The sequence below is a fragment of the Chiloscyllium punctatum genome, chromosome 22 (genome assembly GCF_047496795.1).
Source record: "Chiloscyllium punctatum isolate Juve2018m chromosome 22, sChiPun1.3, whole genome shotgun sequence".
NCBI lineage: Eukaryota > Metazoa > Chordata > Chondrichthyes > Orectolobiformes > Hemiscylliidae > Chiloscyllium > Chiloscyllium punctatum.
In genome coordinates, this window is record NC_092760.1 from 34,753,715 (window position 1) to 34,780,441 (window position 26,727).

At 42.0% G+C, this 26,727-nt stretch overlaps 2 protein-coding genes across 2 annotated transcripts in view; one reads left to right on the top strand and one right to left on the bottom strand.

The window, feature by feature from the left end:
* Window positions 1-10,463, bottom strand: part of LOC140493497 (DNA-binding protein SMUBP-2-like) — an 80,062-nt gene extending 69,599 nt beyond the window's left edge. Inside the window, exon 1 of the mRNA XM_072591990.1 lies at window positions 10,335-10,463. The gene's annotated coding sequence lies outside the window, so the exon portion shown is untranslated. The remainder of the gene's footprint in view (window positions 1-10,334) is intronic.
* LOC140493498 (large ribosomal subunit protein bL21m-like) lies at window positions 10,397-25,835 on the top strand. Its single transcript, XM_072591991.1, has 7 exons — window positions 10,397-10,488; window positions 18,866-18,926; window positions 22,235-22,320; window positions 22,599-22,762; window positions 22,941-22,993; window positions 24,395-24,498; window positions 25,545-25,835. The coding sequence occupies exons 1-7, from the start codon at window positions 10,434-10,436 to the stop codon at window positions 25,607-25,609; spliced, it is 588 nt and encodes a 195-aa protein (XP_072448092.1). The 5' UTR covers window positions 10,397-10,433; the 3' UTR covers window positions 25,610-25,835.
* Window positions 25,836-26,727: the final 892 nt, after the last annotated feature.

The following is a 26,727-nucleotide window of genomic DNA, read 5'->3' on the forward strand; positions in this document are numbered from 1 at the left end:
TGGAACAGATACGCGCAAATTAGTCTGCCCGTTTGTTAGTATGAAACATTATAAGCTACACAGATTCTTAAAAATAATTTTTAAATAAGAGAAGTGGAGGTTGGTTCATAAGTACGGGACATTCGTAAGTCAGGCGTTTGTAACCCAGGCACCTCCTGTAATAAACTTGCAACATCTTTCATTAGAAATTTAAATGGTAAAATAACTTCCAAAAGTGCTTCATGAACAGAATCAAGATTGGAACGTCAATGCTATGTAAGGAAGGGTGAGATTAGGAGGTATGAACAAAAGCCTGGATCAACATATGGGCTTTCAGAAAGGCTTTGAATGGGAGAGAGGTGCAAGAGTTTAGAGGGGATTATGGAAGATGGGCCCAAGACAACTGAAGTCTCTGTCATCAAGGGTAAGGTGAAGAGAGGGGAACACGGTGCTACCAGAGTCTGTAATAATGGTCACAGAGAAAGAGACAAATGGCGGGTCATCCGATCACCCAGAATATGACTGCTCTGATAACTGTGCATGAAAAGAGACTAATAGGAGTTCAGCAACTCTACATGAGAGATCATGTTGGCAAGTGGAAAGTCCAACATTACAGTTTCTTGTTATTGCAAGAACACTTCACAATTTTATTAATGACTTTCACGTTGCTAACACGGCAGTGCTTAAGCTAATAACAGCACCTAGCTCAGTGAGGGGAGCTGCTTCCGTTAAATAACAGCTCTTATAAGAAAAGTAGCAGCCTGGAGATTCATTGCAAAGCTTGCCTTGGTTAGAACCCACTTGAAGGAAAGTGAACAGATCTGAACAGGGATCACAACATTCGTAAAAATGATGCATGGACTTCAGGGGTTAAGTTCTGAGGGATTATACAAATTAAGACTGTTTTCTTGAGAATTTAGAAGATTAAGGGGTCAAATATTAATAGGAAAAGATAGGGTAGATAAACTATTTCCACTGGTTAGAGATTCCAGTTATATTCTAAAGATTAGGAGATTATGGAAGATGGATCCAAGACAACTGAAGTCTCTGTCAGACTGTTCAGGTGGGATGTTAGGAGCACTTCTGCACACAAAAGGTGATAGAGGTTTGGAACTTCCTTCTATAAATGGCAGATCAGTTGTTAGATTTAAAATCTGAGATGGACTTTTTTTTAAAACAACTGTATTAAGGGATACAAGCCAGAGGCAGGTATATAGATTTAGGCGACAGACCAGCCACGATCTCAATGTATGGCAGGACAGGCTTGACAAGCTGAATGGCCTGTTCCACTGAGAGACCATCACCATGTTTTCAAAATTAGTTTCTCTAATGGGCAAGACAAAGGCAACATGATGGCAGTCAAAAAATGTTTAGATCTTGGGCAATGGTTAATCATTGGCCACCCATTTTTCACCTGCAGAGAACACGAAGTCAGTGGTTGAGAACAGAGTGGAGAAGGGGCATCTTACCAACTTTGCAGATGCCCAAGACCCACTTGTTTTTAGTGAAAGCCGGTTTGAACATAATATCAGGTTTTCACATGCGTAGTTTTCTGGGATATCACAGGAGATACCCATTTGCAACAAACATTTAAAAGGTCGAAGTGGTAATCCTTAATAGGGCTGCATGTTTACCTGTCCAAGGTATTGGCCCCATAGTGGGAGCCAGAAAATTTCCCACAACTGGTGGGCTACAGCAAGGGAGGAAATAAATGAAGTTAGCCCAGGAATGGTATGGGTCTCCTGGAGACATAGTTAGTTGAACAGTATGGCAATGATACCAATTCTATACCCTTATTTAAAACAACAGACAGGACTAGAAAGCCTAATTTAAAAAAGGTCCTCGAGGGTAGAAATATCTGGATTACTCCTGGTGCTAAGAGCTAATGAGGGTAGGAATAAGATAGAGCAGATTAATGTGTGGCTGAGGAGCTGGTGAAGGGGAGAAGGATTCACATTTTTAGCACTGGAACTCCTCTGGGGTAGAAGTGACCTGCATAAGGAGAACAGATTACAGCTGAATTGGAAGGGGACTAATACATTGGCAGAAAGATTTGCTGGAGCTGCTCAGGAAGATTTAAACTAGTACTGAGGATGGTTGGGTGGGGGGGGGAGCGAGCAGAGAAATAGTGAAGAAAGAGATCAACCTGAGACTGGTACAGTCAGGAACAGGAATAAGTCAAACAGTCAGGGCAGGCAGGTACAAAGCAGTGAATGAGGTAGCCCTGATAAATTATCTGCATTTATTTCAATACAAGAGGCCGAACAAGGAATGCAGATGAACTCAGGGCATGGTAATGAACATGGGAATGAGATATCATAGCGATTACAGAGACATGGCTCAGGGATGGACAGAACTGGCAGCTTAATGTTCCAGGGTATATATGCCATAGGAAGGATAGAAAGGGGGGCAAGAGATGAATGGGAGTGGTGTTTTTCATTAGGGGTAACATTATAGCTGTACTTAGGGAGGATATTCCTGGGAATACATCCAGGGAAGTTATTTGAGTGGAACTGAGAAATGAGAGATAATCACTTAATTGGGATTGTATTATAGACCCCAATAGTCAGCGTGAAATCGAGATCTCAGTTATCTGTAAGAATAATGGGGTGGTAATGGTCGGGGATTTTAACTTTCCAAACATAGACTGAGACTGCCAAAATGTTAAGGGTTTAGATGGAGAGGAATTTGTTAGGTGTGTATAAAAAAAATTTCTCATTTAAAATGTGGATGTAACTTGACCTACTCTTGGGAAATAAGGGAGGGTAAGTGGCTGAGATGTCACTGGGAGACCACTTTGGGCCCAGCAACCATTATTCTATTAGTTTTAAAATAGTGAGGGAAAAGGATAGACCAGATCTAAAACTTGAAGTTCTAAATTAGAGAAAGACCAATTATGATGGTATTAGGCAAGACCTTGCAATGTTAAATGGGGGCAGATGTTCGCAGGTAAAGGGGCGGCTGGAAAATAGGAAGCCTTCAAAAATGAGATAATGAGAGTCTAAAGACAGTCTGTTCCTGTTAGGATGAAAGCAAGGTTGGTAAGTGTAGTGAACTGGTTGACTAGAGAAATTGAGGTTTTGGTTGAGAAAAAGGAAGCATATGTTAGGTATAGACAGCAGAGATCGAGTGAATCCTTAGAAGAGAAAAAGGCAGGAGGAGTATACTTAAGAGGGAAATCAGGAGAACAAAAAGGGGACATGAGATAGCTTTGGCATATAGGGTGAAGGAGAATCCAAAGCGATATTATAAATACATTAAGGACAAAAAGGTAACAAGGGAGAGAATAGGGCCCCTTAAAGATCAAGAAAGCCACCAATGTGTGGAACTGCATCAGTGTTTACTGTGGAGAAGCACAAGGAAAATATAGATCCTGTCATCACTGACCCAAAGAAACCCAAATAGAAAGCAGGAATCATCAACAGTGCTTCACCTAGAGGCCCACTGAAGATGTTACCTAGTAGGGTGATGAAACATCTGGAAATGAACCTTCCAGCTCAGCGAGCAAACCTACATCCAGAAGCTGAACCGGAGCTACAAATCTTCTGAAAACCCACTAGGATTTACATGTACTTGGAAAGGCAAGGACTGATTAGGGATAGTCAACATGGCTTTGTGCATGGGAAATCGTATCTTGCTAACTTCGAACAAAGAACATTTACAGCCCAGGAACAGGCCCTTCTGCCTTCCAAGCTTGAACCGATCCAAACCTACTGTCTAAACCTCTCACCCAATTCCCAAGCATCTTTATCCCTCTGCTCCCCACCTATTCATGCATCTGTCCAGACGCATCTTAAATGATTCTACCATGCCTGCCTCTATTACCTCTGCTAGCAATGCGGTCCAGGCACCTACCCCCTCTGTGTGAAGTACTTGCCGCATGTAACCCCTTTAAACTTTTCACCTCTCACCTTGAAAGCGTGACCTCTCGTTACTGAATCCTTCATCCTGGGAAAAAGCTTATCTCTACCTACCCTGTCTATATCCTTCATGATTTTGTAGACCTCAATCAGGTCCCCCTCAACTCCTTTTTTGTAATGAATACAATCCTAACCTATTCAACCTTTCTTCAAAGCTAGCACCTTCCATACCGGGCAACATTCTCGTAAACCTTCTCTGCACCTTCTCCAAAGCGCCCACATCCTTTTAGCGATGTACTTCATTGAGTTTTTTGAAGTAGTAATGAAGAGGATTGATGAGGGCAGAGCAGTGGACGTCATCTACATGGACTTTAAAAGGCCTTCAGCAAGGTTCCTCAGGGTAGACTGGTTAGCAAGGTTAGATCAAATGGAAATACAGGGAGAACTAGCTATTTGAACTGGCTCGAAGGTAGAAGACAGGGTAGTGGCGGAAGGTTGCTTTTCAGACTGGAGGCCTGTGACCAGTGATGTGCCACAACGATCAGTGCTGGGTCCACTGCTTTCCATCATTTATATAAATGATTTGGATGTGAATATGGGAGGTATAGTTATTAAGTTTGTGGGTAACACCAAAATTGGAGGTGTAGTGAATAGCAGAGTACAATGGGATCGTGATCAGGTAGGCTGAGGAGAGGCAGATGGAATTTAATTTAGATAAATGTGAGGTGCTGCATTTTGGAAAGGCAAATTAGGGCAGGATTTATACATTTAATGGTAAGGTCTTGGGGAGTACAGGTTCATAGTTCCTTGAAAGTGGAGTTGCAGGGAGATAGGACAGTAGAGACTGCATTTGGTATGCTTTTCTTCATTGGTCAGTACATCGAATACATGGGTTTGGAGGTCATGTTGCAGCTGTACAGGTCATTAGTTAGGCCACTTGTGGAATACTGTGTGCAATTTTGGTCGTGAAACTCAAAAGGGTTCAGAAAAGATTAACAAGGTCATGGTCAGGCTTGGAGGGTTTGAGTTATGAGGAGAGGCTGAATAGGTTGGAGCTGTTTTCCTTGAAGCGTCAGAGGCTGAGAGGTGACCTTACAGAGGTTTATAAAATCAAAAGAGGCATAGACAGGATAAATAGACAAGGTCTTTTCCCTGGGGTAGGGGAGCCCAGAACTAGGGCATAAGTTTAGGGTGAGAGGGGAACAATTTTAAAGAGACCTAAAGGGTAACTTTTTCACACAAAAGGTGGTGCGTGTTTGGAATGAGCTGCCAGACGATGTGGTGGAGGCTAGTACAATTGCAACATTTAAAAGGCATCTGGATGGGTATATGAATAGGAAGAGTTTAGAGGGATATGGTCCAAGTGCTAACAAATGGAACTAGATTAGGTTGAGATATCTGGTCAGCATGGATGAGTTGGACTGAAGGGTGTGTGTCCATGCTGTACATCCCTATGACTCTGAGAGTTCAATTCCCACACTGGCTGAGGTTACCATGAAGGACTTGGCTTCTCAACACGGCCCCTCACCTGAGGCATGTTGACCATCAGGTTAAACTACCACCAGTTGTCACTCTCTAATGAGAGAGCAGCCCTATGCTCTGGTACTACAGCGACTTTACCTTTCTTGTATTATTATTGTGAAGAGGCCGAATAGCCAAATTGGGTGGGGTGGGGGGGGGGGGGGGGGGGGGGGGAAAGGTGGTAGAATAGTTTTCAGGATGTTATTCATAAGATCCAAATGCTGTTGGTAAAACCAGCATTTACTGCCTATCCCTAATTGGCCTTAAGGAAGTATGTAAGAGTTGCCCTTTTGAACTGTTTAAGTCTCCACGCCAACAGAACCATTAGATTGGGTGTTCCAAGTACTTCAGCCAGCAGTGAAGGGACAATGATACAGTGCCAAGTCAACATAATGAGAGACTTGGAGGAATACTTACTTTTATTATTCATTCACAGAGCTGGGTGTCACTAGCTAAGACAACATTTATTGTCCATTTACAACTGGGCCCTCTACTTTTTGTCATTTACATAAATGATTTGGATGCGAGCATAAGAGGTACAGTTAGTAAGTTTGCAGATGACACCAAACTTGGAGGTGTAGTGGACAGAAAAGTGGGTTACCTCAGATTACAACAGGATCTGGATCAGATGGGCCAATGGGCTGAGAAGTGGCAAATGGAATTTAATTCAGATAAATGTGAGGTGCTGCATTTTGGGAAAGCAAATCTTAGCAGGACTTATACACTTAATGGTAAGGTCCTAGGGAGTGTTGCTAAACAAACAGATCTTGGAGTGCAGGTTCATGGCTCCTTGAAAGTGGAGTCGCAGGTAGATAGGATAGTGAAGAAGATGTTTGGTCTGCTTTCCTTTATTGGTCAGAATATTGAGTACAGGAGTTGGGAGGTCACATTGCAGCTGTACAGGACATTGGTTAGGCCACTGTTGGAATACTGCGTGCAATTCTGGTCTCCTTCTTATCAGAAAGATGTTGTGAAGCTTGAAAGGGCTCAGAAAAGATTTACAAGGGTGTTGTCAGGGTTGGAGATCTGAGCTACAGGGAGAGGCTGAACAGGCTGGTGTTGTTTTCACTGGAGCGTCAGAGGCTGAGGAGTGACCTTATAGAGGTTTACAAAATTATGAGGGCCATGGATAGGATAAACAGACAAGATCTTTTCCCTGGGGTCTGGGAGTCCAGAATTAGAGAGCATAGGTTTAGGATGAGAGGGGAAAGATATAAAAGAGACCTAAGGGGCAACTTTTTCATGCAGAGGGTGGGTACACGTATAGAATGAGCTGCCAGAGGATGTGGAGGAGGCTGGTACAATTGCAACATTTAAGAGGCATTTGGATGGGTATATGAATAGGAGGGTTTGAAGGGATATGGGCCGGGTGCTGGCAGGTGGGACGAGATTGAGTTGGATATCTGGTCGGCATGGACAGGTTGGAACGAAGGGTCTGTTGCCATGATATACATCTCTATGACTCTATGACTATGACTGTCCTTAAGAAGGGAATGATAAGCATGCTTCTCGAACAACAATAGCCTATAGGGTGCAGGTACACCCACAGAGCTGTAGAAAGTAAATTCCAGTACTCTGAACATGTGACAGTCAAGGAATGGTGATATAGTTCCAAGTGAAGATGCTGTAGAAATTGGAAGGGAACTTGTACTGGCATGCCAATGTGTCTTATTCTTATGCCCTTCTAAGCTGTGATGAATATGGGTTTGTTTTTGCTCTTGAAGGAGCCTTGGAATTCTTGTCATGCAACTCGTGGACAGTATACTGTTAACGATTCCTATGGAAACTATGAGCTTTCAACTGTTAAGATGTTTGTTGTAGCAAAAGATGAAAAGATCTATGAATAAAATACTACCTTTGTAAGCAACTTGTATTATAAACCACAGAACTAAATAGGGGTATTTATTAGGGGTATTAACTGATAAAACAAACTTCACAGGAAGACATTAAACAGACTTTTATGTACACATTCAATTGTCCCAAAATTGGTTCAAAGTGTCTCTTTGTTCAAGAAGAATTACTTCTGCTCTTTCTCTTTCTCAGCCTAGCAATATTTAACACCAGAATTATACTTCATGGCAAGAGTGCTACTTGAGATACCCTCTCAAATGCAAAATAAAGGAATCCTCCACCCTCATTTCAACTCATGAATTTGGCCTTTTCAATCTGCGAGTTTCCACTTGTATTCTGCAGTGGTGAACCATACAGAATTACAGTCTCTAACTTCATTCTCTCACCCAGATCCAGGCAGACTGGCTGTGACATTCAGTGATGTTTTTGGAAATCTGGTAATCCAAAGTCATAATGGCTTGCTCTTAACTTTCCCATCTAAAAGCTCATCACCATGGCAAGGTGAATCATTTGGCCTTGTATTAACATAGAAATGCTGATTGACTCTTCTTTAGGTAAGTGCAGTGCTCAATGCTCCACTTCAAGGATGCTTGCAAAAGCAACATGAAGGCCTAAATGTTAACTGCTATATTTGGGAGTGACTAGCGAGCAAAAGAGGGAAATGACGACTCCTCTTGCAGGCTAGCATTCAAGTCCACGATGGCCAGTGTTACAGCGATTTGGCAACAGCAAAAACAATCTGAGGTGTCAGTTTCATAAACTGCTCTTTGGTAGAAGCTCACTCTCAAGGATTGACCAACACAGTCATTAACAGAAGTGCATGAATGGAGACCCTAACCTAAATGCATCATTTTCTAAATGTCCACTATCATTCAAATTGAAGAATGTCTACTCTGTTGTCAGATTGACCGAACATTTTCAACACTTTTCTCAGACTATGGAGGCACAAATTGAAGCAGTTTTTAGCACAAAAGCTGCTGCCTTCACATCTAAATGTAAATCCCTTCTTCCAAGTGAAATAATCTGGGCCTCCTGTAATCTCTTACAATCAAATAATCCAGATTTCCTGTCAAGCCGACATCAAATTAATTCATCTCACTCCTTTATTTTACCTTAAAATTAGAAACACTGTCCTAAAAAATAATCTTATAAACTGGATATTTGAACAACATTGCTGCCACTGTGAGTCAGTGGTGGAGGATGTGAATGTTGGATAGGATGCAGAAAAAATCTTGAAAATTGTTTGAGCTGCATTCATTCAGACATGTGAAAAATACTCCTATAACTTGTGCTGTGTGAATGGTAGCTAGGTTTTAGGAAGTCAGGAGCTGACTTTCTCTCCACAGAATTTCTAGTTGTTGACCCACTCCCACAATCACTATATTTAGTCCAGTTATATTTTAGATCAATGCTCATTTCATATAATTCAGAGACTAAAAATAACATTTTCAAATTTTAAACAGACTCATTTAACGTAGATTGTTAGTTATTGTATCTGTGTCTCATGAAGAACTTTAAATATTCCAAACATGGTTAGCAAACAATATGGGATCTTGGGCTTCATAAATAGAAAAATGGGCGGCACGGTGGCACATTGCTGCCTCACAGTGCCAGAGACCCGGGTTCAATTCCCGCCTCAGGCGTCTGACTGTGTGGAGTTTGCACGTTCTCCCCGTGTCTGCGTGGGTTTCCTCCAGGTGCTCCGGTTTCCTCCCACAGTCCAAAGATGTGCAGGTCAGGTGAATTGGCCATGCTAAATTGCCCATAGTGTTAGGTAAGGAGTAGATGTAGGGGTATGAGTGGGTTGCGCTTCGGCGGGGCGGTGTGGACTTGTTGGGCCGAAGGGCCTGTTTCCACACTGTAAGTAATCTAATCTAAAAAAAATGGAGTACAAAGCAGGACAGCTGTGCTGAACCTTTGTAAACTCTTGATTCGGCCACACCACAACATTGTATTTAATTCTGGTCACCATACTTTGGGAGAGATTTGAGGGTGCTCCAAAGGGTGCAGGGGAAATTGCTCCTATGTCTTATGGTCTTACCTGAAATATATTTTTAAGCAGGAATCAAGGCTTACAAAAAAAAGGCAGGAATGGAGCATTATCAGATCGACCACGATCTCATTAAAGCAGAAGCGATGGGGCAAATGGCCTGCTTCTGTTCCTACATCATATGGACTTATTTACCAACATGATTCCATGAATTGGGGACATTCGATACAAGGCTAGATTGGAGAAGTTGGGATTGCTCCTGGAGCAGAAGAAATTGAGGGAAAATTTGGAAGAGACATTGTCAGCAATTGAAGGATCATGTTTTATTCATCGGCCTAAGTTTCCACTGTGGGCCTTTATATGATTAACAGACTTAGAAACCATTCTGGTTGTGGGGCAGGATGACCTTCTTGGTCACAAGATACAGAATGCCAGATTTGCTTCCGAGGAAGGGTCACTCGACCAGAAACATTAACTCTGATTTCTCTTAGCGAGTTTTGAGAAGGTTTGTAGCTTAGGTTGAGGTTTTGGATGTAGGTTTGCCCGCTGAGAAGATTTCTCTGCAAGAGATGCTGCTAGATTTGATTCCTTTCCTTCAGCGAGGGTCACTGGACTTCTAGTTCTGGCCGGGACCATCCAGGTTCTTCAGTAGGCATGTTGGTCATTAAGATATTGGGACTCAAAAACCTGGTGCCTCTGCGTTGTTACAGTCTGCACAACTGGCAGACCACAGAACCAAGTAAACAAGTAAAGTTATTCCCAAAGCAAGGACTTGAGAACTCGGATTTAAGAGTTTGGGACAAGGGGTGCAAAGGAAACATAACGAATTATTGCCTTTTGGGGGGGGGGGGGGGGGGGGCGGAGTGACACAGGCTGGGAACCATATTTCCAGAAGGGAAGGGAAGTGAGGGGCACTTAAAGAATAGGGGCTACACTTTGAGGGAAGTTAGGATGGGGGAAGAGGTGACAAGGAGAATGGGCTCCTTCTGTGCCCAGAACAAAACTGAGTGCCATGGAAGTACAGGAGGTGACAGTACATTCAGGAGGAGCACATCAATAAGACACAGTCTGTACCACACATTCCCATGTACCCACGCCCCTGCCCCTGCCCCTAAAAGCCCAGCCTCACTTACCAGGCCCCCACCCTCCAACATCCGGTCCGCCGCTCTCTCTCCTCCCCCGCGTCCACCTTCCGGTCCGTCCACTTTCCCCTTCCGCCCGGAGCCGGGGAGATGGCGTCGAGCTGCGCGCGGTTCCTCGGCAGTTGGAGCCGAGTCCGAGCCGCCGGTAAGAGCCGTCCCTCTCTCTCTCACATACACACCAGGCGGGCGTGTCATGGGGCTGTGGGTAGGGGGGGGAAAGGACAGGTCAACCCCAGAAGGTGGGGTGCTGGGAGTCAGAGCCAGGCCTTATGTATTGGGGTGGGGGGTGCTCCTGTCCTAAATAAACACCGGGAGTGGGTGGGAAGCAGTTGGGATGTCCCAAGGAGCCATTTAGATCCATCCAAGTTGCAAAACCTGGACGAGGGCTTGGCTGAGTGTTTGTGGAGGTGACTGTACACTCTCTCTCTCTCTGATGGATGGTGCTGTGCTGAAGACATGAGGAAACACCCAGGCCAAAAGGGTATTCCTCCATGTTCTCAGCCAGACAGCTCACGCTCCACAGAAGACCCTCCAGCACCTTGGAAAAGCGAGTTTTGAGGAGATCTGTAGCTCAGGTTGAGGTTCTGGATGTAGGTTCGCTCGCTGAGCAGAAGGTTCATTTTCGGATGTTTTGTCACCATACTAAGTAACATCATGTATGGTGATTAAATGAACCTTCCAGCTCAGCGAGCGAACCTACATCCAGAACCTCAACCTGAGCTACAAATCTTCTCAAAATTCGCTTTTCCAAGGTGCTGGAGGGTCTTCTGTGGAGCGTGAGCTGCCTGTCTGAGAACATGGAAAAGCTAAAACTGCAAATGTGCAGCCGGGTCAAGGTAGAGCTGGTAAAAAGTTTTCTTAAAAAATACATTTTAAACAGACAAGGTCCTTTCCCTGGGGTGGGGGAGTCCTGAACTAGAGGGCATATGTTTAGAGTGGGAGGGAAAGATATAAAAGAGATCAAAGGGGTAACTTGTCACAAAGAGGGTGGTACATGCATGGAATAAGCTGCCAGAGAAAGTGGTGGAGGCTGGTACAATTACAACATCTAAAAGGCATCTGGACGGGTATATGAATAGGAAGGGTTTAGACGGATATGGACCAAGTGCTAGTAAATGGGACTAGATTAAGTTAGGGTATCTGGTGAGCATGGATGAGTTGGACCAAAGGGTCTGTTTCCATGATGAACATCTCTATGACTCTAAGAGGAAGGGGAATGGCTGGAGGACATACAAAAAAAGGTGTAAATGCCATGTTGAAGTGTTTTGTCATTAGTATCTGCTCCTTTGGAGCTGGCAGGAGATAGGCCTCTGAGTATAATTAGAAGGTGAGATTTTGCTCATGAGAGCAGAAGCATTAGAATAATCCAATCTCCCAGTTATTCACCGATTGTCCAATTGTCTGGGAAGTACTGCAATATTTTATTTTTTTGAATGAATGACATGGCAGTCAGCTTCCCACCCACTCAAGGATTGATATGTGTGTATTCTCAAGTATGCTTTAATTGGGAGGGTAGGTGTAGACTCATTGGGCTGAATGGCCTCTTTTATGTAGGGATTCTTTGATTCTATCCCCTTAATGTGTTTGCCCCAACATCTCTATCTCTTAACCTAATTTACCAATACACTTTAGCTATCACTACTTTTGTGACCTCATAATTACCCTTCTTTAAGTTTAAAATTATAGTCATGCATCCCCCTCTTCTCTCCCTCACCCTGAGTGTAGAATGCAGTCATACTATGGTCATTGCTGTCTGGATGGAGGGGTATGGCTTCCCATGAAGTAATTAATTAATCCCAACTAACTTCACAATCCCAGGTTCACTATAGTCTGTTCTCTGGATGGCTCCAGAATTTGCAGTTTTAAAAAACTATTCTGAAAATATTCCACAAACTCTGCATCTGCACTGCCTTTGCACATTTAATTTTATCCTGATTACCAACTTGCCTTTCTGACAAGTTCCCACGATTTCTTTGTTTTCACTCAATCTTACAATGTGGTTCTGTGGTGGGGCCTATGCACAACTCCAACAAATGACTTCTTGCCTTATCATTTCTCATCTCTACCCAAACCACTTCTACATCATGGTTTCTTCATCTTGGGTTATCCCTATCAATTGTGCTAATTAATTAACAGAGCCTTATTTCTACATTTTCCTTGCTCCCGTCCTTCCTAAATGTTATGTATCCTTTGATATTCAGGTCCCACTTGATGTCATCCAACATCCATGTTTCTGTGAGGCTATATGATCGTGCTTAATTATTTCTATTTGTGCTGTCATTACATCGGTTTGTTTTGAATGCTATCTGCATTTAGGTGCAGAGCCTCCAGGAGTAAAGCATCCAGCTGACGATCCCCCTCCTTTGATGTATTGTAGTATCTACAATCACACTCCAGGACCAAGGGCTGCTGGCTGGGCCCTGGGTGTCTTCTGTGAGGCTGAGGGTGGCATGATGGCTCAGCGGTTAGCACTGCTGCCTCACAGCACTAGGGACCCAGGTTTGATTCCACCCTCGGGTGACTGTGTGGAGTTTAAACATTCTCCCAGAATCTGCATTGATTTTCATCAAGTGCTTCAGTTTCCTACCAGAGTCCCAAGAATGTGCAGGTTAGGTCGATTGGCCATACTAACTTGACCTGTAAATTGTCAGGGTAGTGTAAGCAAGGTGAATTAGCAATGATAAATTTTGGGTTATGGGGACACAGTAGTTGGCTGGGTGATTATTTGGATAGAAATATTGCGCAACCCATATGGGGGAAAAAAGTCAGGAGATTGGCTCTAGCTTATGATGCCTATTTGAAGAGCTGGTGCAGATGCTGTGATTCTCCAAACTAAGTTTTATTCTGGGATCTGACCTTTTTAATTGTACCAACAGCTGACATGTCAAAACATGCATCTCCAAACCTGAGCACCATTGTTCGTCTGTTCTTAGTTATTTTAATCAACCTTTTCAAACATGTGAAAACAGATTGATCTGGTTCAGAGGTGGGGACACTACCACAGTGCCAAAGGCCTGTGAGCAGTACTTACAGACAGGGATGTTATTACACACCTCCAACATAAGTGGGACTTGAACTCAGGCCAGAAATTGGGACATTACTACTGGGCTATAGAGTCACTACACAGAATCCCCAAATTCGTGCTCACCACCTGCTAGAACATAAATGACAGTAATTCTGTATTAGAGGAAGTTGCCATCAACATTTTTTTGAGATTTCATCACACAGTCACACAGCACGGATCCAGCCAGTCCATGCTGACCAAAATTCCAAACTAAGCTGGTTTCACATGCCTACACTTCGCCCATATCCCTCCAAACATTCCTTATTTCTGCACTTATCCAAATGTATTTTAAACATTGTAACTCTATCTGCATCCACTACTTCCTCTGGAAGTTCATTCCACACATAAACCACTGTAAAAGAAAATGCCCTTTGTGTTTTTAAAATATTTCTTCTCTCACCTTAAAACAAATGCCTCCAGTCTTGAAATCCCCCACTCGAGGGAAAAGACACCTGCTATTCACCTTATCTATGACCCTCATTTTATCCACCGCTATATGGTTACCTGTCAACCTCTTAAGCAGCAGTCATAGAGTCATAGAGATGTACAGCATGGAAACAGATCCTTCGGTCCAACTTGTCCATGTCGACCAGATATCCCAACTCAATCTAGTCCCACCTGCCAGCACCCAGCCCATATCCCTCCAAACCTTTCCTATTCATATACCCATCCAAATGCCTCTTAAATGTTGCAATTGTACCAGTCTCCACCACATCCTCTGGCAGCTCATTCCATACACGTACCACTCTCTGCGTGAAAAAGTTGCCCCTTAGGTCTCTTTTATATCTTTCCCCTCTCACCCTAAACCTATGCCCTCTAGTTCTGGACTCCCAGACCCCAGGGAAAAGATTTTGTCTATTTATCCTATCCATGCCCCTCATAATTTTGTAAACCTCCATAAGGTCATCCCTCAGCCTCTGACACTCCAGGGAAAACAGCCCCAGCCTGTTCAGCCTCTCCCGTTAGCTCAAATCCTCCAACCCTGGCAACATCCTTGTAAATCTTTTCTGAACCCTTTCAAGTTTCACAACATCTTTCTGATAGGAAGGAAACCAGAATTGCATGCAATATTCCAACAGTGGCCTAACTAATATCCTGTACAGCCGCAACATGACCTCCCAACTCCTTGGTAAAAGTCCTAGCTTATCACGGTTCTCTTTATAACTCAAAGTCTCCATTCCCAGCAACATTCTGGTAAATCTCTTCTGAATCTTCTCCAGTTTAATAATGTCCACACTGGGTTAATATTCTTTACTTTAGAACATTCCCCTGGAGAGTTCTGGATGTGACTACTTAGTTGAGAGAACACAGTATGTTTAAACCAATTATATTTTCCACAAAGCATGGCTATTTTCCTAATTATAATGGCAAGTCTATTCAGTGGTGATTGTTCACTTTGTTTGATGTCCTGAACTTGAATTGTGGGTTTATACTTAGCATAATGGTCAGTAATAGAGTGGAAATATATTAATAATCAAAAAGAATGATAGTCATTTGCCTGTTGTGCCCGTGCCAGTATTTTGATAAGATTATCCAATTTAATCTTACTCACCTGCTTTATTCCCATAGCCTTGTGCATTTTATTTTAAGTATTTATCTGGTTCTGATTAGAATATTATTGGATATATTTCTACTGTCCTTTCAGGCAATGTTCCACAGTTCAACTCATTTTTTAAAAAATACATTGCCTAGAACTCTTCTGTCAATCATTTTAATTTTGTGCCCTTTGGATGCACACTATTCTGCCGTTGTGAAGTTTCTCATTATTTACTTCACCATATCCAATCATGGTTTTGAACATCTCTATCAAATCTCATCTTAACTTTCCCTGTTTTAAGCAGAACAATTCCAGAATCCAATTCCAGACTATCCAAATAACTGAAATTCCTCTTCCCTGGTATTGTTCTAGTAAATGCCTTGCACACTCTCCCCTCAGCCTTAAAACCTTTCCTTGTCTGATCAAGGCAGGTGGTGCTCTTTCTGGCTAACTGTCCAAAATGCCTGCTTTTTTATACCCCAAACATTGGATCATCTCATTGGCTTGATGTTGTTAAAACAGTAAGATTCAAAAGTTTGGAGCACAGAGTTGAACATGATACTCCAGCTGAGTCCTTCATCAGTATATTATAATCATGACATAACTTCCCTTTTTGCACACTATTTCTTTATGACCAAAACAGAGGATTTGTTATGACACGGTGGTTAAACCCTTCTGCTAATTAAACCAAACACACAGAAAAGCCCACCTGGTCTCGTAATTTGTTAAAGTACGGGTGACAGAGAACAACCTAAATTCCACTATTTAAAGAAGTAGTAACAATTTTATTCTTTAACTCTAAAACGAACATTAAACAACAACTATTTACAACTCTCAGCCTCTTTTCTCAAAGATTTGTTACCTCCCATTCTATAACGATATACTGATCCTATAAAGTCCCTATTAAATTTACAGCAGCTCAATTTTCTAAACCTGACACTGGCTGTCATCTCCGGTATCAATCTTTACTCTTTGTAGATCTCCCTGGGTCGTCTTCGGTCTTCTGCTGTACAGACCTTTCATATGAAAACAGTACCATTGATAGAATGTGTTTGCAAGCAGTCTGTCTGACCCTGGTAGGTGGTGCTCTTTCTGGCTGACTGTCCAAAATGCCTGCTTTTTTATACCCCAAACATCGGATCATCTCATTGGTTTGATGTTGTCAAAACAGTAAAATTCAAATTTGATTGGATTTCAGTATTTTGGATCATAATTTAAACTGGTTAATTTCAAACTGCTGTGAAAGCAACTGGTATCTAGGTTACAGCCAAAATGTTACAGCTTTAAATTTTCAAGCACACTCTGTGACATGGCAGGTGCTTGCCAGCTTTCACATGCTCTTAAAGGTACAGTACACACCTTCAATTTCATAACTGAGTTCAAATGTTTTTTGTAAAATAGCCAGTGTTACACAAAATGCAGAATTTTAGTACTTAATGGTTAGTGAAATACAAAACCACCTCGATTATCCGAACAAGACGGGCAGGAAGTATTTTGATCAGATAACTGATCTGATCTTAAACAAAGGAAGTATTTATGGGACCTTGAGATCTTAGTCAGATAATCCGAAATTCAGATAATTGATGTTCAGATAACTGAGGAGAAAGTGAGGACTGCAGATGCTGGAGATCAGAGCTGAAAATGTGTTGCTGGAAAAGCGCAGCAGGTCAGGCAAGGAGGCGGCCTGTCTCCCCAATATAGAGGAGGTCAGATCGGGTGCAGCGGATGCAATAAATGGTGTGTGTGGAGGTGCAGGTGAATTTGTGGCGGATATGAACGTTTCAGAGAACACCTCTGGGACACCCGGACCAACCAATCCAACCACCCCATGGCTCAACACTTCAACTCCCCCTCCCACTCCACCAATGACATGCAGGTCCTTGGACTCCTCAATCGCCAGACCATAGCAACATGATGGTTGGAGGAAGAGCGCCTCATCTTCTGCCTAGGATGCCGTACAACCCAGATGGCCTCCTTCAAAGACCGCAGATTCCCCCCAGACGTGATCAACAATGCCCTCCACCGCATCTCCTCCACTTCCTGCTCCTCTGCCCTTGAACCCCGCCCCTCCAATTGCCACCAGGACAAAGCCCCACTGGTCCTTAACTACCACCCCACCAACCTCCACATACATCGTATCATCCGTCGTCATTTCCGCCACCTCCAAACGGACGCCACCACCAGGGATATATTTCCCTCCCCTCCCCTATCAGCGTTCCGAAAAGACCACTCCCTCCGTGACTCCCTCGTCAGGTCCACACCCCCCACCAACCCAACTCCACTCCCGGCACCTTCCCCTGCAACCGCAAGAAATGCAAAACTTGCGCCCACACCTCCCCCCTTACTTCCCTCCAAGGCCCCAAGGGATCCTTCCATATCCGCCACAAATTCACCTGCTCCACACACATCATTTATTGCATCCACTGCACCCGATATGGCCTCCTCTATATTGGGGAGACAGGCCGCCTACTTGCAGAACATTTCAGAGAACACCTCTGGGACACCCGGACCAACCAACCGAACCACCCCATGGCTCAACACTTCAACTCCCCCTCCCACTCCACCAAGGACATGCAAGTCCTTGGACTCCTCCATCGCCAGACCATAGCAACACGACATTTGGAGGAAGAGCGCCTCATCTTCTGCCTAGGAACCCTCCAACCACAAGGGATGAACTCAGATTTCTCCAGTTTCCTCATTTCCCCTCCCCCAACTTGTCTCAGTCAAATCCCTCGAACTCAGCACCGCCTTCCTGACATCTCCGCCCTCACCTTGACCTCCTTCCACCTATCGCATTTCCAAGGCCCCTCCCCCCAAGTCCCTCCTCCCTACTTTTTATCTTAACCTGCTGGACACACTTTCCTCATTCCTGAAGAAGGGCTCATGCTCGAAACATCGATTCTCCTGTTCCTTGGATGCTGCCTGACGTGCTGCACTTTTCCAGCAACACATTTTCAGTTCAGATAACTGAGGTTGTGTTCTGTATGTAACTATGTACATTAAATAATAACTCAGTAGTGTAAGTAGGGGGAGATATTCCCTCCATGCTTTGTCCTTAGATGAGGGGGCAGTGAGAAACAGTGAAACAGCTGAATAAAATTGTTTTATTTGAGGAACAAAAAACTTTGAACATTTAATTCGACTGAATGAGGCACCGTATATATTTGGATTTGAACAAAGAAGGGCCTAAAAATATTAATAATTTTTTTGTGTAAATGCTTCCAAAAGGCAATGAGAACAGAACATGTTACATTTAAAAAAAAGTGTGGTTTTAAATTATTTGCAAAATTAGCAGTTTGATTTATATTTATGGATATGTTATGAGCATACAGCATGATCTGATATAATGCGATAAGATTGCATGGAAATGCAACTATGTTATAAGAAGGGCGGCACAGTGGCTCAGTGGTTAGCACTACTGCCTCACAGCGCCAGGGACCAGATTTTGATTTCAGCCTCAGGCGACTGTGCAAACTCCACACAGACAGAGTCTCCCTGTGTCTGCGTGAGTTTCCTCTGGGTGCTCCAGTTTCCTCCCACATTTCAAAAGATGTGCAAATCAGGTGAATTGGCCATGCTAAATTGCTCATATTCTTAGTTGCATTAGTCAGGGGTAAATGTAGGGAAATGAGTCTGGGTGGTTTACTCTTTGGCGGGTCGGTGTGGACTTATTGGACCAAAGGGCCTGTTTCCACACTGTAGGGAATCTAATCTGATCTAATCTAAAAATCACATAATAGCATCGCCATTTAAACCAATGGAACCAGAATCACATTATAGCCAGCACAGGTAAAGAAAGTTCGCATTCTACAAATAATGATTTAAATTCTTCGGGTTATAGTCAATTCACATTAGAAGGAAAGCATATGATAGCAAAACCAATTTGTACAATGTCGAACAAATAGTATTCTCTGTTTGCAGTGTCTTTGTTGTCGTCTGTGGCAAGACATCAGCATTCTCAAAGCGGTGTACTTCAACCAAGGTAATTGTTACTTCAGCTGCCATTTATAAAACAATCTTCTTCCACCACCATTCCAGGAAATCCACTTTAGACCATAGCTTGATGCATAATAAAAATCATCATTCCACTCTGGATCATCTGATTACCAACTCATCCCATTGTAAAACCAATTTCTCCTCTTGTGCATTACAAAATTGGCTATGACAAAAACATCAATTGTTTTAATATAGCATATTTATTGTAATGACCATTCCAAGGCACCTCCACATAGCACTATAAAATGAAGCATCAATTTATTTGCAACATCTAGTTATGGCAAAGAGGCCTGGCACATGTGGGTCCAAAGCCACCTACTGACAATGTAATTTATGGCTGTCACTTATTTCTGTGCTTGGGAGAACTATTCAAGCTTTGTGATTTCATCTCTGGTTTGGAATTGATTTTTCCTTTGTTTTGTTTGGGAAACACGTTTACTGACACCTCCAGTCTGTGAAGTGTTTGGAGAACACTTATAATATTATTAATGCATGAACCTTAACAGAGGTGGGGTCACAGACAAAATGATCACGGTCAGTGAATCAGTAAGTCAACATCGAAGATCACCATGACAGCAGTGGAGTCAGTGGTCACAACTGGAAAATACTGCATATCATCATCACTAGGCCACAGACATAATGCGTATTTGCCATTCACGTTGAGCAGTCATCTTATTAATCCTTCAGTCATGCCGTTAAGGAGATCTCATCTAACTGCCACACAAAACAGCAAGAGTTATGATGTGATTTGTTGTTTAACAAATTCCTAGTCAATATCAGTTCTTCAAAGGAGAACAGTGCAAAAATAAAGTTCCCAATAGTGTCTGGTAACACAAGCAGTTGCACTTTACTACTTGAGAAGTTTGCAGGCCAAAAGGTTGGCCTGAAAAGATGGTGAAAAGATCCAGAAAGACCACCATAATTGTATAAAGAAAAAAGCAACAACACTAAAGAACTCATTCTTGTATTATTTATTTACTTTATAACATTGAGCTAAGTACATTTAATTCAACACTTTACAACAAAATAAAATGACTTCAGTATTTCACATTGATCACCATTTGAATTTATCAGCAGTTCATCCCAACAGCCTACCTGTATAAGATCATCACATGAATCTTTTCTCTTCCTCTTCATTATCAGTAATATCAATAACTTTGTCATCATGATTCTACAAATAATCTACAAGTACCGATACTGTCAAGGGTTTTCATGTTCCACATTTTAGAAATATTTCTTTTGGCAATATTGGGATTAAGTTCATTCAACACATCCATCACCTGTTGAGACAGCATTGCTGGTGAGGGTGCTTGCATATTTCTGCTCTGAGTGAATATTTCCATTGTCCAATTGCTCTACATTTTTGAAATACTGTCTTTGAGAGTTTTATGTATGCACACATTCTAAACAGCAATGGTAAGCCCATCAGGAAAAATGCCACATCTCACATCACAATCATTGACAAGGTGGGATCTGAGCATGTCTCAGCAGAGCAAACATTTATATGGTTTTCCTGGTCTCAAATTCAACATTTCTTTGCCATCATCTTTCTCATAAATAATGACAAAGCACTTTTCTAACATTTCTCTTTGGGGAGAGTTTTGCATTTTATGTTTCTTCATTCATTCATGAGATATGAACTTAGCTGGCAAACCTTGTATTTGTTGTTCCTCCCTAATTGCTAAGGAACTGAGTGACTTACTCGGCTATTTCATAGTTTAGTTAAGGATTAACCACATAACTGTAGGTCTGGAGTTGTATGTAGACCAGTCTGGGTACAGATAGCAGACTTACTACCCCGAAGGACATTACTAAATCATTTGGGTTGTTTTGACAGTTGTTTCATAGTCACCATAACTGAGACAAGCTTTCCATTCCAGATATAATTTTAATTAGTGGGATTTGAGTTCAATGCGCTGCTATGGTGTAATTTGAACTCAGCCCACATTATCTTATCTTAGGTCTTTGGGTTCCTTAGTCCAGTGATATTCCCAATAAACCATGTCATCATCAACTTTAATTTTGTGTTATCTGCCATACAGGATAGGACAGTTGTGAACTAGAACATCTTGGGGCCAGTTGCCTTTACAACATTGTTCTTTGTCACCAATCTCGATAACAGTCACGTATGCTGGCATATCAAAGTTTATTGGTATTTCATCCATTTCTACAATGGTTAAGCATTCTTGATGTCAGTTGACAAGATGATGGAATTTTACCATTTTGTTGGCACACTTGTGACTTTTTTTGTTTTCTGATAAAGAACTAAATCCTGCCTTTTAATGAATCTTGTGCTACATCTCCTTGAGGTCTGGATTACTGTCTAATTTTTGAAGATTTTGATTCTGTTGATTCTATAGCTGATGATAATGGTTTTGCTGAAGCACTTTGCCACTTTTATCTCCAGTTGTAGCCACTTGCTCGATTGTCCTTTACTGGTGCTTTTGTTCTTGGCATCTTTAAATTCATTGATAATTTTGTTTAGTCTCTAACTATTTTCCCCACAAATATTAAACTCTATTGCTGTTACACAACAATTAATATTCTCAATGCGTGCTACAACTTTAATTTTAAACTGAGCTGCATACTTGTTAGTCTTTTCCAAAGACAGTTTCCTGAAGAAGGGCTCATGCCCGAAACGTCGATTTCCTGCTCCTTGGCTGCTGCCTGACCTGCTGCGCTTTTCCAGCAACACATTTTCAGCTCTGATCTCCAGCATCTGCAGTCCTCACTTTCTCCTTTTCCAAAGACAGTTCATATCATTAGTCTTGTCAGTTGGCAGGGAGATCATCTCTAGACTTGATGGAAATAGCAAAAGCTTCTCATGCACTCTTTTAAATGAATGAACTGTAGTCATCATCAGTAAATAATAAATAATTAACATGGTGTGAACTCTGAAAACTAGGATCAAGTTTTAAGCAAAATTGACTTTAACAGTAGTAAATATGGTCTCTCTCATCTTCAGGTTATAAAAAATTTCTTTTAACCATACATAGTAACACAGTGATTGCAATCTCTTCAAATTATTGAGACGACAGGACTGAACCATGTAAGTTTAATGCTAGTGCGTAGAGCATTTACCTTCCTCCAGAAGGAAGGTGTGTCTTGATTTAATTGCAAGATTGATTTGTACCTCACAAAATGGCTTTGAATGGCATTTGTCTTAACTGAAAAATCATTTTGAAAGCTCTAGTATTGTAGCTTAGTACATGAATTTCATATTTGTGGTATTTATAAGAGAGAATGTGTTAATTAAATTTACTAGTGTTTTTTATTTTAAATTAAATCTAACAGAAAAGAAGCAGTAACATCATTGTCAAAGCCACCCTGGCCTGAAGTCAAATTGCCAGATCCTGCAGAAGAGGCAAACCATCACATAGGTAACAATTGTAATTATGCAACTTAGTGGAATATGTATCACATAATGTATAATCTGAAATATTCTCCCTCTGTAGCATTTATGATACATATAAAACACTTGACATTTCTTATTAACAAGTCTGCCGTAGCAGCATTAGATATAATTTGATATGAAGAGTTTCCAAAGTTAGCATGAGATTGCTATCGTTTGACAAATATTGAGAAGATTTCTGAAGCAATACCTACAAACTATGGTGCCAATAAGTTAGTTTTATCAGTTAACTTTCTCTTTTTGCAGAAGTTGTACAAAATGTAAAAACTCTGATTTCCATGGGAGCATATGGCAGATTGTTTGCAGTTGTCCACTTTGCTAGTCGGCAATGGAAAGTAACCAATGAGGACTTGATCTTGATAGAAAATCACATTGAAGCAGACTGCGGGGATAGGATCAGATTAGAGAAGGTATGGAATGAAAGTGACCTTATGGAACAGGATACATTCATCCAATCAGATATGTATCTTCATCTTTACCTTGGAAATCTGATCTTAATCTTATTACCATAAGACCAGATGCATTATCAGGGTGTTGTTGAGATTATTCAGTTTTTTTAAAAAAATATGTGTGTGTATATTTTTGTAGGTTCTGCTGGTTGGTGGGAATGACTTCACGCTAATCGGTCGACCACTTCTTGGGTAAGATTTCGCTTATAAAAATTAACAAGATTCACTAATACGCTAAATTACAACTACTTATGCAACTACCATGCAGAAAGTATCTTTTGGCTTTTGACTGTCTGCAAGAGCTAAGTAAATTAAATAGTTTGATTATGTAGAAATTGTTGTAAAATAACTTTATTCAACATTGCAATTGTTTTCTCCCTAAGTCCCCAAAAGGCATTTTCCTCTTCTGCATGTAAAAGAGCAGATCAAATATTTTCTCGCAACTCTGTACTCATGCTGATGCTATTGTTGGCTTATTTGGGAAACTCAACTCACAGCTAATCTTTGCCTTGTAGTTGAGATCTGTTTCTCTGATAAGTAATTCACTTACAAGCAGAGAATAAAACTCTGTCCAGTGGATGTGTTTGAATCCTTGGATGATGAACCATTTCCAGGCCCTAATCCCACTGAGTTAAGAGTACTCATCTGCAAACTTGTTCAGGGAGGGTCCACTCTCCAATTAAAATGCTTAGCAGCTGTCTGAGTCTGTAGACCCACTGCCAGAGATGATAGCCAGTGCCTCTGGGAGAAGAGAAGAGCAGCTCCACCTTGAGGTCCCCTTTAAGGCAAGGTAAATTCAATTAAACAAAATTGTGACTGCAACTGTGAGGCCACTCATGAAAAGGAGAAACACTTTCACAAGATGGCTGGCTGAAGAAGTTGGGGCCCACCACCTGTAGGCATTTGCCAGATTTGATCCTCAGTGAGGTGGCCCTTCTGCCACTGAGAAGGTTCCACAGGCATGCCCAGTCAGCCTAGACATGGGTAATAATCTATCCAGATAGGCTAGCTGCTGCTGAGAGCTGGAGAGCCTCTGCAGGTGATAACCCACCTCTGGCAAGTTTGCCAGTGGCAGGAATGTGTCAGGTCAGTGAACTGATGCATATTTCTCAAATTCCTGTCAGTGCTGCCTTGAAACCCATACCAGTGGGACTGGCAATATTCTGCCCATTAGAGGCAAAAAGTTTACATTTTATGACTGCATCAGTAGCAGAAAAATATTCTGAATTGTAATGTTATTCCATATTTTGATTCACCTCAAGGCTTTACTATTGGACATATTTGCCATAAAAAGTGATAGCAATACCTATGAAATTTCTACAACAATCAGACTTGAATGTGACTTTTGCTCATCAAGTAATAGTACTGAAGACTTTACATACATGGTTACTTCCTCCTTCAACCCTGTAAATATAGACAAAGTTCTCTGTGGCTCAAAATGCTTAGGGCTGCTGGTTAGTTCAAAGAACTAATCACAATATTCAGATTTCATGAGTCATATCGTGGTCCAAAATCTGATGTATTTCACTTCTTAAGTGCAGGGGACATATCACATTACACAAGATGCTGTTTAATACAATTTGATCTTCTTAGGCGAGACCTTGTACGAGTGGAAGCAACTGTCATTGAGAAGACAGAATCTTGGCCTAAAATAAACTTCAGATTCAAACGGAGAAAGCGTTACCGCAGAACAAAGAGTAAGTCAAGATTTCCTCACTCACTGTATTCCCTTGTTTGATGTATTTTTCTTTATGGACTAGGCTGGTGGCTCATAACCTAACTTTTCCAGTTGTTTTAAGCAGATGTAAGGTGAATATTCCAGGATCGATGCAGCTGAACAAATGCCTCAGTTTTAAACAAAACCAAATTTAGACTAACATCACTATTCGAAAACCCAACTGACACGAGAATGCAACTTAATAAAGAGCCGTTCAGATTTCCTGCAACATCCCATAAACACACCCCTTGGCAAAAAGATAAATTCAAACACAGGTACTTCAAGAAGAGAGAGGGGATCAGTATGGAGCTGTTTCTTTGAAAACCCAGCCAAAAACTAACCCAAAACTAAAAAAAAATCCTGAACTGGGAGAACTATCCACTCCCCTTTCTCTTAGCATCTGTTAGCCATTATTAAAGTAGCCAGTTCAGAATTTGTAGCACCTCAGCCTTTACAACACCTCTCAAAAGGACCAAGTGACCTTGTTAAAGGGGAAGCATCGTCACATTCTCTAACTTTCAAGTTTTCTTTGCTCTTCTTGGTCTTGACACTACAATCCTAATTCTTGATGCAGAATGTTAACTTGTATCTGTGTACAAAATGTGTGTTGTGTATGTATACAAGTCTTTCCAGAGATTTTAAGTTTTCCACTACTTTGTGGGCGGCACGGTGGCACAGTGGTTAGCACTGTTGCCTCACAGCGCCAGAGACCCGGGTTCAACTCCTGCCTCAGGCGACTGTCTGTGTGGAGTTTGCACGTTCTCCCCGTGTCTGCGTGAGTTTCCTCCGGGTGCTCCGGTTTCCTCCCACAGTCCAAAGATGTGCAGGTCAGGTGAATTGACCATGCTAAATTGCCCGTAGTGTTAGGTAAGGGGTAAATGTAGGGGTATGGGTGGGTTGCGCTTCGGCGGGTCGGTGTGGACTTGTGGGCAGAAGGGCCTGTTTCCTCACTGTAATGTAATCTAATCTAATCTACTATCACCAGGCTTCATTTGAGTGGAACCATACCTTATTATTCTTTTACAGTTATTGTGCAACCTCAGACTGTTCTCAGGATCAACACAATTGAGATTGCTCCAGCTCTGGCCTGACAGCATACATATTCTTCACCTCTGTCTCAGTGAAATGAAAGAATTGCATTCTGTAAGCACTGTCACTGAGTCCTGATAGACCCGTGATCATATGGTATTATCTAACATTGGGTTTGTTTCCATGCGTGACTGTTGAAATCTTGCGATAGGAATTGTGTTCTAGATCCATTGTATGTAATGTGGAAAGGATATAATGTATGTGAAAATAAATTTTTTATAAAAATCATCTGATTTTTAATAGCGTCCTTTGGGGAGCTAGCATGGAGGGAGGAGAATCTCACTTGTCTTCATCCCCATCCTTATCATCGTGCTACAGCTGGACAACAGTGTACTTGTTGATAAATCTAGAAGTTCTTCTCCAACTTGTGTTAGCAAGTCATTTTTTTGGGATTTTGTGGGGTTCTGTATTATTCTCAAGAAACTTATTCTAAATGCTGGTTGTATACTAAAAACTAGTTTTGAGAGGGCTAGAACAGTAGAGCAGGCATGTACTGCTGAAGCTGTAGAAGGCTCTGGTCAGACTGCATTGGGACTATTATGAGCAGTTTTTGGGCCCTGTCCCTAAGGAAGGATGTACTGGCCTTAGAGATTTCAGAGGAAGTTTAAAGAATGATCCAGGGGATGAAGAGCTTGTCATTCAAGGACCCTAGGTATGAACTTAGTGGAGTTTAGAAAGATATGGGGATCTCATTCAAATTTACAGAATACTGAGAGGTCTGAACACAGTAAATGTGGAGGTAACGGTGGCTCAGTGGTTAGCACTGCTGCCTCACAACACCAGGGTCCCAGGTTCGATTCCAGCCTCGGGTGACTGTCTGTGTGAAATTTGTACATTCTCCCTGTGTTTGCGTGGGTTTCCTCCGGGTGCTCCAGTTTCCTCCCATACTCCAAAGATGTGCAGGTCAGGTGAATTGGCCATGCTAAATTGCCCGTAGTGTTAGGTGTATTAGTCAGAGGGAGATGGGTCTGGGTGGGTTGCTCTTCAGAGGGTCATTGTGGACTGGTTGGGGCAAAGGGCCTGTTTCCACACTGTAGGTAATAGAATCTAATTATTGTAGGAGAGACTAGGACTCAGGTGAAGGGATGACCCTTTAGAATTGAGGAGGAGGAGGAGGAAT

Excerpts from the sequence above, each read along its gene's own strand:
- LOC140493498 (XM_072591991.1), top strand. The coding sequence starts at position 10,434 with ATGGCGTCGAGCTGCGCGCGGTTCCTCGGCAGTTGGAGCCGAGTCCGA. Across the intron at positions 18,927-22,234 it reads AGCGGTGTACTTCAACCAAG|AAAAGAAGCAGTAACATCAT; the intron begins GTAATTGTTACT and ends TAAATCTAACAG. Across the intron at positions 24,499-25,544 it reads GCGTTACCGCAGAACAAAGA|TTATTGTGCAACCTCAGACT; the intron begins GTAAGTCAAGAT and ends ATTCTTTTACAG.